Genomic DNA, 19,827 nt, shown 5'->3' with positions numbered 1-19,827 from the left:
TGGTGCAGCTTTACCAGTGGTAGCAATGGTGGTAGAGCTAATGTAAATATGAATCAGGGATGGTCCTCTAGACCTCAGGGTTAGACAATATATTGGTATAGACACCAGCGGCTGATCTACGCTAATACTTCCATCATTGCTAACATTGATGGTACTGCACTGGTGTTAACCATATCGTGGGAGATTTCTTGGAAATTCTCAGCATTATATGCTAACTGAATAGAAAATATGTGTTCTAACCATGTTAGAGAACCATATTTTACACCAGGTTTTCTACGAGCGTTTAAACATTATCATCTATAACAACATCTCATTGTTTCCTTGTGCTCTCCCATCTGTTTGTATCCACCTATTTCCTATTGTCTTGTACTCAGATTGCAAGGTGTTTGGGGCAGGGACTTGTCTTTTTATTCTGTTTGTACAGAGCCGAACACAATGGGGTCCGAGTCCATGTCTAGGGCTTCTAGACCTAACATAATACAAATAATAACTTTTAGTAGTAATAATAACATAACGTTATTTTTCCATCCACATAGATAAGAACAGGATATATGTTATAACAAGGCTAGCCCACAGCTGTTACATAACCATGTTTAAACATACTTAACTTTGTAGTGTAGTCAAGTCCTTTCTGACTCACATGAGTAAGGACTGCAGAATTGGATCCATTGTCTACACATGCTGAAAAGAGGCATTTCTATTTCAGGAGTGAGCTGAATTGCCTTGTAGAAATTCCAGTGGAGCCAAATGTTTGGGCTCCACTCTAATCTTAGGACCAAGATAGTGCAAAATATGTGTGATGTTCTGGACACTGGTTTAACACTGATACTGGTTTAACAGTCTGCCAGTTTGCTCAGAACAAAGGTCAGATGGCTGCAAAAAGCCAAAAATTCCTGCAACTCCCTGGTTTTGCAGAGTTGTTTTCAGTACGACTCGGGGATTATTGCTCATTCTGCTTTATGGATTAAAGATGTTTAATTTAACAAATAAAATTCCTTCGTTCTGATTTAAAGCACAATAAAGCTTATATATGCTGCTTGTTCCTCTCTGTTGTACTTAGTACTATATTTCTTATAAGGATATCAATATCTATTCAGCTGTGTTCTCTTCTAGACTGTATATATACGTATGTTCTCTGCATCCCAATTATTTTTATTGTTCTCCGTCCAAGATATAAACATTTCTTAAAAGCTGTACTCAATCCCCTATATGGCCAAAGTGTTCTCATGAGAAGCCATTGCCACATGCATTGAGTTGGTGAGGACAGCACAGACTTGGAAAGTTTATACACCAAGAACCATATCCTATTTCTCCAATCTTTGCCTATCCTGGGCAGCTGTGCCAGGCACAGATTGTTCCCCCCGGAGAGGGAAATTTATGGTCTTTTCCTCCAGGCTGCAGAGTTGCATCAGCACTGTTCTATGACTGCTGCTGTAAACCTTGAGGTTATAACAGTCCAGCTGCTATTGCATCCCTGCTGTATGGGGGAAATTGCTTGGTTGATTCATGTAGTGGCAGAGGCTCATCCCCTTCCCCAGTACTACCTTGCACTATAAACCCCAATGCACTGCATGTAGGGAGAGACCCTGCAGAGGTGGGCTTCGTGGCATCCAAGGTTTGTGCTCTCCCCCATTCCTGGACAGATTCCAGAAATCCTTGCTCCCTGGTCTCCACATGGCAGAATTGCACCCGTTTTGCTGCATCTTGGGTGCTCAGTGGATATGGAGGAGTGGGCAGGATTTTGCTTTAATTGAGATCTGTGCTTGTTGTTTTGCTTGGTTCAGTGTTTAATGGACAACATTATACCTAAAGATACAACAAAACATCTTAAACTTTGCCATGTGTCTATTCTCATTTGTTAGTAATGGAAAAGAGCACTAAGCAACCCTGCCTGAAGCCATGGATCAGCCCACTCGCGCATCTACCATTGTTTTGTGAGCAAGCAGTTACTGAAACGCTCAGGCTGAACGTATTGTGGTACTGCTGGGCTGCAATATACAATACCGGGTAATAACTGTGCCAGCGAGATAAACACATCAGCTTTGCCTCTTTGTTTCAGAACGGTTCCATCAGTGATGAATATGATGTAGACATACTTGGAAATCTAATCTGCCATTTACCGCCAGCGATTATACGTGATGGAATATCCCTGCGGGCAATGGCAATAGCCCTTCACCAATTCAGATTCTGCCGACAGCTCAGCCACGAACAGAAGACTGAAATTAAATACAAACTTTCTGAGTTATATGGGTAAGATATTAGACATGCAGTTTTGCCTTTGCCTGGGTTAATCCAGATAAAAACCCACCATTTGCTTTATCCAAACCAAGTTGTAGTTAAAAAAAAATCCTGACCCTATATAATTCTCTGAGCTTGTACGGTTCTACACTCAACTGATGGCATTTCTCTATTTGGTTGTAACACAATAACATTTGAATGCCATATCCGATCAACTCCAACATTTCAGAGAACGTTATAGGAGCCAATGGGCAGAATCTTACTGATTTTTGGGGAAAGTGGAAAATTGGAAGGAGGAAAAGGGAAGGTGTAGAGAGGCCCTGCCATCTGTTCATCAGAGCCCCAGCTTCAAGCACCTCTGGAATTGTAAAGATCAAAATTGGTTAATGGTACCAGTTAATATCTTCTAGCATAACAATAGCCCTGCTCATCTCTGCTTATCCTCCTGATAGAGCTGAACATGTTGACACCCTGAATGACTTACACCCTGAATGACATAAAGAGGAGAAATAAGGAGGGTGGGAGAAAGAGGGGGCACACCGACCCTCACAGTTGGGGAGGGGGCACAGGGCTCCTGGGTTGAGGGGAAAATGCAGAACCTTGGTGTAGGAAGAGGGGAGAATTGGGGGGGCAGGGTTGCGCACATAGCTCCTGGTATGAGGGAGTTGTGGAAAGGCTGCAGCTAGTCCCTTATGCCAAATAGAGGGAAACAGAGGGGGATGGAAAGGTGCACACAGGGAGCTTGTGGTGCAATGCAAGGAGCCACAAGTGTGTGTAAGCAGTGCAGTCTAAAGAAGCAACAAAGTCTGAGCCCCACTAATGTTAATTCATAGTTATCAGACTAGAAGACTAATTTGAACCTAACTCATATCTCAGTAATGCAAAGAAAACTATCCCAAATCCCCCTTGCAGGAATACACAATTTCCCTCTCGTCTTTTCTTGTTCTCTTTGGAAGAAGCTCATATTTGAAGGCAGAGTGTGAACACCAGCTCACTGATCCTTAGTAATCATTTAGCTAAGTTGTGCCTACAACCTTTTACCCCTACAGTTAGTCACTTGAATCCGCTGATTTTTATTTTATTTTATTTTTTTGCTCTTTGAATATTCTCCAAGATGTCTGTATTTTTCTGGTAATTAAGTGGCTGGAATCAAATACATTAAAGAAAGTATTAAAAAAATAACTTTATTTTTCAAATGTAAGTTGAATAATGCAAGTTTTACTGAACATTTTTTTTCAATTTTTAAACCATATTTTTCATCAGATCGTGTCTGTGCACTATCCAGTCTTGGCACACATTCAGACTAACATGCCATGCCTCGCCTCATTACACGAACATGTCCTGGTATATTTCATTAAGTAATAATTTTATATAGTCAAGCATCCTGATAACAGGTCAAATCCTGGAAACCGAAATACATTTTTTTCTACTATGAACATCCAAAATATTTGTAATGGATCTGTTAATCAACCTACAAGTCTTCTACACAATTTTTAGGCTGAACATTTGCAGTCCAGATATTTTCCTTGTCACCTAGCCAGCTGTGTGGCTTAACATCAATCAGTTTAGTATCTAAGGTGCAATCATGAAAGGTACTGAGCACTGCTGTAGTGAGTTGTGGGCACTCAGCATTTCACAGAACTGAGCTTTAACTACAAAAATACCAAAATTCCAATGAATAGTTCAGAATATCATGTCAAGAAATGCAGAACGTACATATTCCTAGAATTCATTTCTAGAATTATAAAAATAACAGGCTTTCATTAGAAAAGACTTATCCAAAGCTTACAGGTCCTAATGCTCCCTTCCATGCACTCTTAATATATCAGAGGAGAGAGAAATACAATATCAGAAAAATATGGAGCTAAAATGATATATATTTAACTCCACCACTCTGTTGCCTGCTTTTGTTGCATCCCTTTCCTCTTTCATAAAGCAGAGGCATAGCCAGAACTGATTTTTTGGCAGGGCCTATGGTTGACACAGGTGGGCGCAAGCGAAACAGAGGCTGATAAAAATGCGGGATGAATTGCTTAAAATCTGATTGGGTGAGCCTGCTACGCCACTGTTCTAAAGACAGCATTAGCAGAAAGAGATTGCTACAATCGCTGGCTAGTTTTCAGGGATTGTGTTAATAAGCTTTATCTTTCCAGAGTGAGCAAGACACTGCTCAGTTTGTAATATACATGAGCCTGATCTTCAGAGGAACCGAGCACTCATAACTCCCACTGAAGTCAAAGGAAGTGGTGTTCATCATCTCTTAAAATCAGGCCTGTGTACTTTTATGGGCCAATCCTGCAAATATTTAATATATTATATTTATATATTAATTATAATTATATGTATATTATATATATATTCATATAAAAAAACCACGTGAATAAAATTACTCAGGTACTTAACTATTTGGAGGATTGGGCCCTTCGCATAGGCTTTGTGGAACAGGGACTGTCTCTTTTTGTTTCTAAAGTTCCTAACTCACTTTTGGTACTGTAAAATATGATAGATTGCTTTAATGAAAAAGAACAGAGATTTTAAAATGGAGACTTCTCATCCTTCCTCAGATACTATGGTAATAGGCATGCAATAAATACTGAGAGAGAGATGTACTAAGAGGGTGGAAAGCACTCTCTGACTAAGGAGGGAGAGACAGCTTTGTAGATTCATCATAAATCAAGGAGTTGCAGGAAAATGTGATCTGATGTTAAAATGTCACTTCAGTAAAAAGGCATCTATCTTTGCGACTGTATATAGTATAAGAAATACATGCAGATTTAGTGCTATTATGAGGCAGGGGTGGTGTTGCAGGGATTTAGTATTTTGTGTATAATTTTCCAAAAATTTTTCTCAGCACCTCAAAGAACTGGACGGCTCAAACAACACAGGATATTGGACCATTCATAGCTCTTTTGTCAAAAGAAGAATTAACTGTCCTTGCTGAAAAGGTATCTTCTCATTTTAATGTTTAAGATTCTACAAGATCATTTTAAAGCTTTACTTTAAATGTAGTAAATGTTGTAATTCGGTTTAAAATACACACATTTAAGTACTCATTGGGCGTTTAATTCTCCTTGCAAGGAACCTTGTACATATTTTTGCCTAGTCCTACATTCCTTACTCAGTCAAAACTCATGGGATTTAGCCCATAATGTAAAGAGATATCTATACTTACACACAGATAAGTGCACATTGTTATATAAGAGGAGATTATATGTTTATGGGTCTGTACACAGCCTGTCATACTTTCAAAGCTTTATACAATGTTCCCTGCTACTCCATCATGCTATCCAAATGCAAAGAGTTACCTTATTTGGATTAAAACACTTCCTAACTCATTATTAACAGTGCTATATATGTAGTGTAGTTGTAGCTGTGTGGGTCCCAGGATATAAGTGACAAGATGGATAAGATAATATCTTTTACTGGAACAATTTTTGTTGGTAAGAGAGATTTGTCCAATAAAAGATATTACCTCCCCCACCTTGTGAGCTAAATGGTCCGATGATGATTTATACCCTTGGGCTAAGAGCCAGTGTAGTATCATCTAATGTGGGATTGTGTCCTGCCCTCATAGGTAGTGGATTGTGTGTTCCTTTTCCATCTCTCATTTTTATAATCTTGTGATCTTTATATACCTGGGTAATCTGGTGAATCTATTCTGCAGAGGCCAGACCTGGGTGCAGTCCAGTGGTGTACTGAGAAGGGGTCAGGGCCCCGGGCACCAGTCTGCGGGGGGGGGCTGGGCAGACGCTTCACAATGCGCAGGGGAATGGGGGGCACCAGCCCCTCCAGTCCCCCCCACCTCCTGCACATCATGAAGGGCCGGCCCAGTGCCCCCACCGCTAGGCCAGGGGGTAGGGCCGCCCCCATCCAAGCTGGCGCTGGGCTGTGGGGCTGGAACAGGAGAGGCGAGCGCCATGCGGTGGATAAGTGTGGGGAGGGGGTGCGTCGGTGGAGCCAAGCCTGCATTTGCGCCCCCTGCCCCCCCCCCAGGCCTCATGCCTCCCCAGGTGCAGCCCCCCCCTCCCTGGGGCAGCTGGGGGGTGGCACCGGGACTCTTTCTGCTCTGCGCAAGGGGGGTCACAAATGCAGGCTTGACCCCGGGCGCTGGAGATCCACGGTATGCCACTTCCGCAGTCAGCAAGGGGGTTTTCTGAAGGGATAATATTTAACCAGAAATCAAAACAAGCTGGAAATCAGCAAAAAAGTGTTACTGAAAACTGTAGTTCCTGCCAGTCCTGGGACAATGGAACAGGAGCCTCACCTCCCCCAAATCATGCTCCCTCTCTCTACAATGAGCCAATGTACAGTCCTTTCCCCTAAACACCTGTGCCAGAGGAGGGGGTTGCTGTGTGGTGGTTAACCCCTTGTTCACTGGAGCCTAGGCCATGCTCCTGCCCCTTGTCATGTTTTGCTGTGTTTCAGATGGGAGGGAGCTCTGAAAATGTCTTGTTCCTTTTCTCTCCCCTCGTTAAGTTTCCAGATACCGTTTTACAAATAGCAAAGATGGCTCGGCCAGCTTCTCCACCTGAAGAGTTTCTATCTACGGTATTTGAATCTGTTCGCAACTCCAGTTCCAGCTTTAGAGAATCGGATCCCACAACTGGTGAGCATTTCACTGGCACCTGTCCAACGTCAGTGTGTTGGGTTAACAGTGGTGACATTTTTGACTGTGCTGCTGCAGCCTGAATGGGCTCTTTGTTTTGCTTTGTCGTCAGATTCGTTCTGAGAGGCAGTGTGACAAAAAGCCAAATGTCAAGTATTTTAAAGAGGTGCAGTCTTTTAGAAAAATTGGTGAAAGTGTTTGCTCTCTTCACATACTTGTCTTTGTTAATGCTTTACTCCAGTCACAATACACTGCTAAACAAGTGCTGAAACATGTCTGGTTGCTTAGAGGAAAAGATGAATGATACTGATTTTGCATTTTAGAATTATTTTGCTTTGCTTGTAGTATAAGTCAACGGTTCTCAACCTGGGGTACACCACCCCCTTGGGGAGATGACATAGATTACAGGGGGTCCGTGAGGCTTCAGTAATATTGAGGTCACTTAGCCCCCGCCTCCCGCCCCCCCGAGCTCTGTGCCAGCCAGAGTGGAGAAGCAGAGTGGAGAAGCCAGCCAGAGTGGAGAACGTCCCTCCCCCCCCCAGCTGGCTGAGCACCCAGCCAGAGCGGAGCAGCCCCGTGCTGGTGGGGGCCTGGAGCAGGCCTGGCCAGCCCATCAGTGCCTGCTACCTCCATTACCCTCCATCCATGAGGGACAGGAAGAGGCAAGCCCACATGGGGGATGTGGTGGTGGCTGTGTCAGGGAAGGCTTAGCATCTTACTCAGGTAAGAGTAATTTATTATTAATTATTATTATTTATGTAATTTAGTGTTGTTATTATATGTTTATTGGGGTTATATGTATTTATGGCTAGTGAGGGGGTGGAGTGCGGCAGCACATGTTTTATCTAGTATTAAGTAGTGGGGCTTTCACTCAGAAAAGTTGGGAACCACTGGTATAAGTGAAAGTTCCATGAATAGAAAGACAGCAGAGAGACAAGATGTTGAGCCAAAAGATGATGCCCAGTTAATTATTTATCAGACATCAGTGTATGTTGACTCAGCTGTTCTGAAATGTGACATCAGTGTCACTGTGGTCTAACTGTCTAAACAGACTACATTGGTTGCTACAGATTAAAATAAACTTTATTTTACAACAAAACACAAATGTTTGCTTATCAGAAACTCTTGTGCCGAATGAAATCTATCCCATCTACTTATTATACATACTTTGGTTATTTGAGAGCATATAACTACTACATTGGAGTGTCTGACACTTTGAAAGATCACCCTTGCGATGGCCCTGAGAGAACAGTTAAACTACGTGGTCTAATGGACTTCAAGACATACCTGCTATGGGGGAGATTTTCAAAGGCATAAATGTGGATTAGGCATCCAAAGTTTTCATTGTGAGTTGGGTGCCTACCTGCTTTTTCCATCTTTGAAAGCTTTACCCTGGGTTCTTTGTTTAATATAATATAGGCCCCAATCTTCCACGAAGCTCTGTGTTGGGAGACCCTAAAATCTGCATGGACCTCCCACTCAAATCCAGTGGAGTGCTACCAAATTTATGATGGTGTATCCAAGAACACAATTTGGCACTTATAATACTATATTTGTATATAAAGGTGGAATAAATGTAATTTTGGAGTGGCATATTCTTGTCTCAATTCAGCAAAATAATAATACCTAGCTTCATCAGTAGAGTTCAAAAAAATTACAAGAGGTCCGTATCATTATCTCCATTTTACAGATGGTAAAACTGAAGCGCTGAGTGACTTGCCTGAGGTTATCCAGCAGGCCAGTAACAGAGTCAGAAACAGAACCCAGTCCAGAACAGCGTCTGAGTCCAGTGCTCTATCCACTAGGCTACACTACCTCCCCTATCCACTCCACTGTCTGCAGTGGACTCACTCCAGATTTTCACTGGTGTAACAAAGCAGAATCTAACCCAAAAAGTTTAACAAATATTTTAGTGTTGGTAATCCAATCACTACAAGTACCTCACCACTACTGTGCAGTATGGATGAAATTCACCCCTCCCTGCACAGGCAGTGATTTATGCCATAAAACAAGCTTAAAGCAGCCCAGGGACTGGCCAAAAGGCTGAAGTGCTGCCTCCTCCACACCAGCTATTCCAGCCTGCCTTTGTGTCATTTAGGACATAATTTTCAGGCTACTGGGTCACAGTACCATGGATCCAGAAGCCACTCTGGCTCCACCCAGTGGCCCCCTCTGCATTCAGGGGCAAAGTGAGGCCAATGCAGAGCCCCCCAGTGCCCTCACACTCCCCACCGAAGGCTATCATAGTGCTCCAGTGCTGTGGAGGCCTTTCATTCTTCAACCAGTATGAATAATTTGGTTGAGGGGAGGCCTGAAGTGGAGAGTTTGTTTGTGCTGTTATCAGACACACAAGAAAGAAAGCCCTGAATTAGTTTTAACGAAGTTCTGCAATATAATTGCTCACAGTTTATAGAGAGCTCACATAGCAAGTTTCAGCTAGAAGTGAAGGTTTAGGATTGTCACTGGACCAGCTGACTCATGAGTGCCCCCTTGTGGCCTGAGATTGCTCTGCAGACACCCTATCTCAGTTTCCCCTTTCAAGGAGAGTCTTAAACACTCCACACACAAACTCCTATTAAACTGAGCAACACTCCTTCCTGCGGTTGGATTTATTAACATAACATTTCAGAATAAAAGTTCTCAAATCCTTATCAAGTTTTTGCTCCCAGTCTTCCTGCTGGGTGCCTTGCAAGCCTTGCTGCCTTGAGCCCTTTCCCTGAAAACTCAGGGATCCCTGCTGGAGCCTACTTGCTCCCAGCAGCAACTGACTCTGCTTGTTTCTCCCTGAGCATCCCCCCCTTGCAGCTTCCTACTGCTCTGTAGAGGGATCAGGTGTGTCTACTTTGTAACTAAGGTTGATTGGCCCCAGGCCTCTAGCCATTAAAGGGGCAACCCACCCTGTTACAGTGACTGATTTCTAAATCCCCGAGAAACAGGATTATTATGGAAATATCTTCAGGATAGCATTGATCTAATATTGCTCCTCAAACTTCATGCTAATAGGTCCGGTGTTTGCCTTTCAGAATGTCCAGTTGGGGTGTTTGTCATAACAGTAATGCACTGTAGGTCAGGTATTTTTCTTTAATCTGTATTTCTCAGTGATATTATTTAAAGTAAAAGTGAGTATCCTATGACCATTTTTTACAGAGGGGAAATCTGAGGCAAAGAGATTAAGTGATTTACCCAAGGTCACACAGTACAGCAGTGGCAGTGCTGGGGATAAAACCCAGGTCTTCTGGCTCAGAGTCATGAAATGCTATTATGTATGGTCAGATCGAAGCATTTTTACATATCTGGTCCATTCATGCTTGATCAGTGTGAAATCTGATTACAGCAACAAGAAGAATGAAGCAGCATCAGACGCAGGATATGCTGCCAAGATTGTAATGAATACGTCCATCTGCAAACTTGCCAGCAGAGTTGATGTGTTTGAAGAAACAAAAAATAGGGTTTTTTTCCCCCAAGAATCAAAAACATTAGGTTTTCATGACAAGGGCATGGAACTGTATTGTCTCTGCTTGGGCAACATTTACACGAGAAAAGCTGACCTTTTGCAGTGAAGGAAAGTGAAACAATCTAGCTGTACAAGGGACTAGTTTCTACTATTGACAAAGGGAAAGCAATGGAGGTTGGCTGGTACAGTAGAAGCCAAACAGCTTTTCATCCGTCTCAGTGTTCTGCCCACTGCTGTAGTTTTAGTTGATTCAAATAAATCTTTCCTCTGCTTCCCTCCAAAGTACAAATCTATTTTGTACATCCTTGCTTTAATTTGTTTAGCTCAGGAAGCTCAGCTCAGAGGCAGCATCTGTGGAGTTCTGCTTTTTAGGGGTGAGGCCAAAGCTGAAGACATTCAGAGATTGTTTGGTTTAGATAATGACTGAATAATTGTTTCCTAAATTAGGGGCAGGAGAGTGGCTAATAAGAGACCGTGTTATGATGCCAGGCTCCCCCTTGCATCAGTATCAGGAAGAGTAAGCCTGTAGAGACCTGGGTTTGTCAAAGTGCACAATGGAAAAGAAGCAGAATCTGCCCTTAAATCAGATTTTTGACCACTACAATTTGGCTGATCTAACATTTCTATTGTAAATAAGCATCCCTTTCTAGATTTTCCTAATTCTTGGCACTTTAACAACATGCTTGACATAAAAAAATGAGTCTCGCATTTCTCTCACACATTTAACAAGGGAAACCAGTCCCCTTGTCTTGTTTAAATGTCAGGCAAGGCTTACAGCCATACAACTTTGACAGGGCCTTTCAAACTGGAAGGCCCACTCAGGCCTGCTACTATATGTAATAGCTAATGAGCTGGATTTTACCACGTCTTGTTTGAACAAAGATAGGCAGGTTTATTTAGCTGCATTTCTTGTATGTGAACAAAAATACAATACAGCTATGTGGAAACCTAGACTGCGTCCAAACTAAGGAACTTAATTGAGTTCTGACTCAAGCAAGACTTCTACTGAAGTCAATGGAAGACTTTCCCTGAGGATTTGACTCTTAATAACATAGGGTGCCATTTTTTTAAGAAGTGTTTAGGAGAGTTAGATGCTTTTTTCTAGGTGCTGCATTCGAATTCCATTTTATTAAGGTATGATATATATATGATTGATAACTGTTTTAAAAAGTTTGTTTGCTCCTCCTTTCCCTTCCAGTATCTAATGCCTTCCAGGGCTAGAACAAATGACCAATTACACCAAACTTAGGTAAACACTAGTTTTGTAACAAGAACATTAAATTACATTTGTACTTTTAAAAATGCATTTTTATTTCATTGCAAGAATATTTTATGCTTCAATTAATGTCAAGATTGTCCTGGCTCCAGTTAATACATAATACATCAACATCATAACGAGAGAGCATAAGTCTTCATTGCTTTGCATTTTTGTTAATTTTCCTCAAGAAGATTACAAGAGAAGTTGTCTCTTCAGTCTGTGTTTTGATTTCTTCCCAGATTGCATAGGAATCACAGCTCCCTCTTCAGATGAGATTATTAAATTAGCAGAAGCAAATGCCTTTTGGTCAGTTCAGGAACTGCAGTGCCTGGGTACAAATACTTTTACCAAAAATGTGGAATTCCTTGGGACTGTGATGGGTTTCAACAGATCCCAGCTTACTGTCTTGAAGGAGAAAGCTAAGCAGGTAGCTATTATGTCTATGAAGGAAAAATAAATACATAATTTGATATACTGTTTTTGAAATGTGCATTTCTAAAGCCACCATCATTGTAACAATCACTGCAGTAATGTTCATTGCTTATTGGGGAAATAATCTAAGATTAGCCCTAAAATAATATCATCCATTGTTTTAGAGTCAACTAGCTTAATAGCTCTGCTGGGCAGGTTAAGCATTTTCACTTTTTAGATGCCTTTTTTATTTTATTTATTTATTGCTAATTTTTCACTGTTCCTTAAAAAAAGAAAAATCACAAAACAGGACCCTAGGATATAAAACAGCCTGCTAGGAATCAGGCCAAGAGTGCTAACCTGTTTAGAAACAGTTAAATCATACAAAAACTGTGTGTAGACAGACCCTAAATCAGGAGCTAGTCCTTGATTAATTAGCTGGTCATACTTAGGGGAGATCTGTAGTCAGGAAAGAAGTGGCCACCACTGGAAAGCTATATTAGAGACCTACAACCTGAAGAGGGCTTGATTGTTACGACTCCAGGCAAACTACTAGCCTTTCTCATACCTTGATGCTCTGCTTCACCTTGAGGCTCTTCATTTCTGGTTGGTGTTTTGCTTAAAATGTCCCAGGAATTTATCTGTTTAATCCACCCATTTTAAATTTTTTGTAATAATCGGTGCAAAAAATTAACTTGAGTTTTCCAAATAAATCTTGGCATTCATATTGGTGGATGGGAGGACAAAAAAATCAGAGAGAGAAGAAAGAGTTTACAAAACAAGCACTGCATCTCTAATCCATCACAGAAATAAAGCTTTCCTTTTTTAGAGTAAATTGGTGATGTATGCTTAAGGGGCTTCTTTGCAAATGCCAAACTCCCGGGTAGCATGGGGTGAGGGGGATGCCTGGTACTTGTGGGGGCAGCAAGTGGGCAGGTGGTGCGGGGTGCTCTGCAGAAGACGGAGAGCCCAGTATTTGTGGGGGGTGCAGTCAGGAAGGGTGCCTGGTACTCACCACAATGTAGCGGTGAGGAAGTCTTCCACTCCTTGCGAGCCTGTTACTGCAGCAGTCAGGCAGTCTCAGCTACCAGGACCCCACTCCCTGTCTATCTCACTCCCCCACAGTGAAGCACAAGCCACCAGTCCTCCTCGGGCAGGTGAGGAGACTCTGTGAGGGGAAGACCAAGCCACTATCTCTCTTTCCAGAGCAGGGAGCCACATCTCGGGAGTTTTAGCACTTCCAAAATTCAGGTGAAAATCAGTTAAAACCTGAATAAATGGCTTTTTTAAAATCCAGGAATTGGGGATGGAGGGAGTTAAAAAAAAACAAAAACACAGGGACAATCATTCCCACTCAAATAACCTCTATTCACTAACAAGAAGTCATCTTGTGTGACAGTGTAAGTATTTTACTTAAACTGAGCATTACCACCCTCAAAACATGAAGGGCTCAGTTCTCTGCAATGTCCAACCTCTGCTTATATAGTGAAGAATGGGATTAGCAGATCACACAATCTAGCCCATAGCATTTTATCTTTGTTAATTACTACTTTAAAATCAGAAGTACAAAGAATGGAGCATGGGAGTGAGTGTTCATCATGAACTAAAAAATGTTGTATGTTAATTAATTTATTTTAAAGGTTTGGAGTGCATTGCCAGGCTGGAAGAGTTACCATATTGTTTCCCTTGGACGCATTGCGCTAGCTCTCAATGAGAGTGAAATAGAAGCATTAGATTTAAGTTCTATTGACACCGTTGCTGCACTTAGTCAACAAACAGAGTGGACTCTTGTCCAGGTAAATATTTTATTAAATTTACTGTGGGTGAAAAGACACGGGATGAATGGCACTCCAAGACTTAAACAAATGCCGCTCCCCACGCTGCCCTTCCAATTTTTCTCAGCCATGCTCTCCAGTGCCACCTCTAAGGATGAAAGGATAGTTAAATGTTCACACCTACTTGGTCCTTGGCCTCCCTGGTGAGAGGGCCCAAGAGGGTGGCAGTAGGTACCAAATGTGAGAGTATTCACTGTGCTCTGACCACTTGCCCGTCATTTCACACAGGTCTCTAAACAGACACTAATTGGTTTAAAAAAAAAAACAAAAACAAAAACCCAAAACATTAGTCTTAATTGACCAAGGCTGGATTCAATAGTATTATGACCCATACCCCAAACTCATCCAGAAATTTGTACAGGTGATCTGTTATTTACACATTATTCTATTCAGGTGCTTGAATACTCACTCTGTTTTCCTCTCAGTATGCCTGAATAACTCCCGTGAAGGTCAGTGGGATTTACATAGGGAATAGAGAGAAGATTAAATGCCTTTATTTGTATATGCAACTAGCAGCAAATTTCTGTCCATGTGGTCTTGTCATCACTTCTCTTCAGCGTATGACATTAGGTTGATAGTAGCTAGCACTGTTAGAATATCAGAAATCTATCTAACAGATGTTTATGCTGTAGAGTCACTTTAAGATGGAAACAGAAGGAACCTGGAGTGTTTTAATATAGTACTTCACTTTTGATATTTCCTGTTGTCTGTTAATAAGTGATACTGATTAATCATGAAACATAGGTTAGCATCTACATAAGACACTTAAACACTACAAGAAGACTCTAATTTTGCAAACCTTAACTTCCTCTTGACCGCTTACAGAAGAGGAATTAAATTTTCCTCTGAGAAAAAAATTACCTATGACTTAGCTCTTTTCAGTTGAGTTGAAATAGGGAAGCTTTGTTAAATGCTTCAATAGCTGGTTATTCTGGTGAAATCTTTGTTTATGGGAGGTGCCAAGTATTTCATAAGTGGTGCTAAATGCCTTCAAGCCACACCCACCGCAGTGGTTAGCAATGGTGCTCAGGAGGCACTGTGCCCATAAGTGGCACTGACATTGCTCCCACTAAAGACAATGGCTCAGGCCCAGTTTAGTAAAATGACAGTCAGTTTGTAATAGCTGATATCAGTAGCAGCTTCTAGTAGTAGAATCCTATATTATATTTATACTGTTCTTGATCTCATTGCTTCTGCAGTCTAAATCTATTTTAAAAGGGTTTCTTGAAGACTCTGGTCAGACAGTCCATGGGCTGAAAAGCTTTGATTTAGCAGGATTAGAAGCTAATCTGTGTTCTTTGAACACCACAGACATCGCGAACATAAAGACTACAGAATTCAGGTAGAAATACTTTATTACCAAAATTAAGTATTAGTTTGTTTTTAAGTCTCTGTTAATGGTATTAGTGGTGAAATTTGTCTCCCCTCAAGGATTTCCCAGAAGCACTATGTCTGAAGAGCTCTTTTCCAACACTTTAAAAGCTTTTGGGTGTGCTATAATTTTTGGGAAGATGTCTAACCATGGCCACTGAACCATGCTCTGTCAACATTTTCTCAAATGTCACCTCCATTAACAAAAGCCATGTATCCAGCAAAATCTGCTAGAAGGGCCACCTGGAATACGCAACTTAAATGACCTTTTAAAATATTCACAGACTTTTACATATAACTTGGTTCAGCCTTTAGTTTAGAAAACTGGAGCAGGAAACTGATTTTCACTGGAGCCGTGAGTGGTTATTTCAGACAGATTCCAATGTGATCCACTGTAGCTATTGTATTGAGAAACTCAAATGTGCATGTTAAGATTTTTTTTAAAGGTTGACAGTGCTAATTTCTTTGCAATGTGTTCATCTATATCTGGACCTGAAACTAGGTTTACAACTCTGTTAGCATAGATTAAGCATATTTCAGGCATATTAAACATTGGTGTAATTACAGTATGTCATCCTAACCTCATTGCCCTTTTGCAGTGCTGTGATTGCAAGAGTTGGTTTGTTGCCTTGTAGCACTCCTGTTCTGGAAGAGTTTAAGAAGATTGCAGAATCTGTATTTGGAATTGCTACAGGGTGGAACAGCTCTATTATACATGAGATTGGTATCATAGCAGGTAACAAGACTGACTCCTATCAGTGATGTTTCTGAAACACCATCTTTAAAAGCATTACAGACCAGGTTCACCCCATATTGTGCTTCTCTGCCTCGGTAAGGGACAGGAGTCACCCTTCTAGGGAAGGACAGCAGCATTTCCATTAACATCCTTCCCCACCAAAGGAAAGCACTGTTAGTCTCCACAGGGTGCTCTGACTTTCCACAGCTGGGGGCCTCTGCCAGAATCTGCACCAGCTTTCACTGGGGCAGACTGGAGTAAATTTGGCCCTGTACATACTTCAGTGAGTTAACTAAGCTAAGCAGGCTGAGTCATACTAAAATTTCAGCCCCACCCCTCTTGATGGACTATTCTTCCTCTCACCCTTAGGTTTCTTATCTTACTTCTAAGTGAGGTGCCCACCAGCTGTCCAGCATACAGTTATCCAGCTGAGCACAGCACTGCCCACAGCTGCACTGTTTCTCCACTGAGTCTCTCTAATTACAGGGTTCAAGAATCCTACCTTAGTGCTCAGTCCTGCAAGGGATTGACTGTCTCATCTGAAGTCAGCAGGAATTGAGGGTGTTCAGCTTGTTGGAGGATAGGGCCCTTAATCTGCTCCTGCATGTTCATAGAACCATTTTTAGAGAGCAGTAATGCCAAGGCAATAGTAAAGTTCTTCTGCTTACTCCAAGAATGTGGTCAGTTCAGTGACATGTTGTATGGCACTAATACAATGTACAAAAGCAGAATTTTCCCTTTACTGGTAAGCAGAGTCTACTCCAATCTATTTAGGATTTCAGGGGGAGCAAGATTACAAAGAATACTATGAAGAACTTCAATCATAGTATCTTTCTTGTACTGAAAATGTGATATTTGTTTCTTATGTGCTACAGCTGTCTGTAAGTTGATTGATGGTGGTGGTTACAATGAAAGAAAGCAGGAAAAGGAATTGCGTATTTGTCTTTAATTATAACTTAATTTCTATAAATACTTCTTATAGCCATTAAACTTGAGAATTCATTCAATTGCACAAAGGTGTCTCTTTCTGTTTAATATAGTAATGTTGATTTCCTCATGTTTTATTGGGACATAGTTTAAAGACAAATATTAACCAGATAATGTATTAGTGTAAATTAGCCAAAAGTCAACATAATGAAAAGGATATGTGACCTAAACTCTTTTCCTATTTTGTCCTGACAGCTGGTTTAAATGAGAAGGAATTTAAAGCTCTTAACAAAGATGTGATGCCATATTTCCAGCCAGCAGCCATAAGACACATACCTGATGAAGTTTTCAAAGTAAGAGCTTGGTTACTGAAGAAGTGTGATATTCCATCACTTTTACTCTATTATAAACAAACAGCAATACTAATTTATGCTTCAATTTGGGGTTTCTGCAAGACCTTTTCTGGCTTGATTATTAAGTGTGAGGCAGTTAAGTGTATGAAGCATTAACTTCCAGCTATATCATCTCTATTCGCGATGCCTATAAAATGTCAAATCGTTTTTATTCTATTTATGCTTTGTGCAAAATGTGTTCCAAGGGAAAAAGCATTATAAGAGTGGTTATAAAATGCACCCTGAGGACATAAGGGCAGATGGCTTAGAGCACGGTCCATGTCTCTGGTGATATTCTGTTGAGGTCTTCCTTTTCTTCTCATTTATTAAGGGCAGTCAATGCTTTCACCCACACTATCACAGCTACAAACAACCCCCTGAGTCATATCTGGGCTTTCTTGTTAACCCTAAATTCTGATAACATATGCAGCATTTCTGAAAGGAAAAAGAAAGGTGGAGGAGGCTGAATTCAGAATTGGTACAAGCAGATTTTGACTTTACTAGAATTCATCCTGCTTATGTCAGCTCTGGATGTGGCTTTTGAAATCTCTGACCCAAACATTGTTTGACCTGGAAAGAAGATTAAAATTCTGCCCAACCACTTCTGGTTCAGGCACTCATGAGGTCAGGCACATATGTAGTGATGGATAGATGAGCCAGACAGCTTAACTGTCAGCTTCTGTAAAAGAAGAAACTCCTTGACCATGAACTGCAAAATAGTCTTTTGTACAGCACCTTTGACAGCTCCAATAAGTTTGCAACCTCACTGTCACACTTTTCAATGCTAGGGGAAATCCAAAGAGCAGAGGGTTGAAGGTATCCTTTAGAGAGTCTCAACAGAAATTCGGCAGGTGTACACAAGAAGAGAGAGATGGACATGGTGCTTTACAAAACATATACAGAATCCTTACCCAGAAGAGCTTACTACACTTCTTTGGGGATTCAAAGTGGCATTTGTTTTTACCATGGCTTTGTGTAGCTACAGTTTTATCTTGAGGCTTTCAACATGAAAAAGTAGTATCAGTTTAACCAAAAGGCATTGATTATAAACAGATTTATCACTTTGTGGAAACTTAGTTTAGTTTGAATGGCTTATTTTAAACAATTCCTGGAGTTTCTATGCAGGGGTTTGCACCAATTTAATTAAATAGGTTCAAACCTGTTTAACCTTTAATTAAACTAATGCAACTGTGTTAGGAAGACAAGGTCTCAGACAGACACACGTAATTATAACTGATATGGAATGGAATTTTGATCTGTCACCTGGCCTACTTTTAAACTAGAATGTGGCCCTTTATCAAAATAAAACCTGGATGCACAGCTGCAGCAGCAAAAAGAGCTTGCTTCATAGTGGAGTTAAACATTGAACGTTACTATAATCAAGGCAATACAGCTTGCACTGTAGCTGTCAGTTTTACAAATTGGTTTAATTACCATGTACTGAAAGATAATTACTATATGGTTATGATTATCATGTTTCATTTTTTAAACAAGATTTGATGTGACCACACTTGGAAGATTTTCAATTTAGAAGGAATGATCCAGTGGTGGATCTTCCCCGCCACCCCCAAGAAAATCTTTTAATCTTGCTGCTGTATTGATAGCAGAATCCTGTGTCTATATCACATGCAGTCAAGAATGGGACAGGTTTGGAAGATGATGCAAGAGGAAAGAAACAAAAAGAGTGTGGCAGTCCTAGGGAATAAATTGCTAAAAATGACTCTAATATTAGAGGGTTGATAAATACACTGGTAGCACAGAAAGCGTCTCCAGAACCTATGTACTGTCACAACCAAAGGAAAAGGGTTAAAGCTAAATGAATGGCCAGTCAGGTAAACAAATGCAAATATTAAAAAAATAATACTGAGTATTTTTACAGCAATACAGACTGTGGCTGTTTTCTTCACTCTAAGTACAAAGCAGTCTGGACATCTGATTGTTACCTGTGTGTAATGTAGTGGACATCCTAAAGCAGTTTTTCTGACTTATTCCTCAAGGAGCTGTCCCCAGAACAAATAGCAAACCTCGGCCCTGAAAATGCAGCCATGGTTACTGAATCGCAGAGAAATCATATGAATGCATTGCAGCTACAGAGTCTTCAGCTGGCACTAGATGGTGCCAGGACAAGCGTCGAAGATATACACACTAGTGCAAGCACCATTCAGTTAACACCCACTCCAGCCTCAAATTGTGAGTAGAATACTTTGGAGCTGATCCTGAGAAATAATGAGTATGAACATAGCCCATTGAGGTCAATAGGGATTGCAGAGGCTCAATATGCATGAGGAACAGGCCCTTGTCTTGGAGTTGTACCAGAATGAAAATTCTGGGCAACATGTTTGAACTTGGGTGCCTAAAATTAAACACCTAAATAAGTAGCCTGATTTTTTTTTTCCCCCTCTCCTCTCCGGAGATGCCAAATACACACTACTTCAGCCACCTTCAGTGGGAGCTTTGGACAACCAGCTGTTGGGGAAGGAGGGGAGAACAGGCCATTCAGTTGTATCAATTCAGCTGTAGATGCTTAACTTTAGGCACTTATATTAGTAAATGTTGGCCTCTGCTTTTATAGTTCTAAAAAGACATAGTAGCATTTAGT

At 41.1% G+C, this 19,827-nt stretch overlaps 1 protein-coding gene across 1 annotated transcript in view; it reads left to right on the top strand.

The window, feature by feature from the left end:
- OTOA (otoancorin) overlaps nucleotides 1-19,827 on the top strand; it is a 48,809-nt gene that overhangs the window by 21,628 nt on the left and 7,354 nt on the right. Inside the window, exons 19-27 of the mRNA XM_067550957.1 lie at nucleotides 2,060-2,250; nucleotides 5,090-5,183; nucleotides 6,715-6,844; nucleotides 11,796-11,983; nucleotides 13,608-13,763; nucleotides 15,002-15,144; nucleotides 15,773-15,909; nucleotides 17,092-17,189; nucleotides 19,226-19,418. Coding sequence (XP_067407058.1) covers nucleotides 2,060-2,250; nucleotides 5,090-5,183; nucleotides 6,715-6,844; nucleotides 11,796-11,983; nucleotides 13,608-13,763; nucleotides 15,002-15,144; nucleotides 15,773-15,909; nucleotides 17,092-17,189; nucleotides 19,226-19,418 — 1,330 coding nt within the window. The remainder of the gene's footprint in view (nucleotides 1-2,059; nucleotides 2,251-5,089; nucleotides 5,184-6,714; nucleotides 6,845-11,795; nucleotides 11,984-13,607; nucleotides 13,764-15,001; nucleotides 15,145-15,772; nucleotides 15,910-17,091; nucleotides 17,190-19,225; nucleotides 19,419-19,827) is intronic.

The sequence above is a fragment of the Emydura macquarii genome, unplaced genomic scaffold, assembly GCF_026122565.2.
Source record: "Emydura macquarii macquarii isolate MOO-44397 ecotype Brisbane River unplaced genomic scaffold, CSIRO-AGI_Emac_v2 contig_1348, whole genome shotgun sequence".
Lineage (NCBI taxonomy): Eukaryota > Metazoa > Chordata > Testudines > Chelidae > Emydura > Emydura macquarii.
The sequence above is the reverse complement of the archived record's forward strand: the minus strand, read 5'-3'. Positions and strand labels throughout refer to the sequence as shown.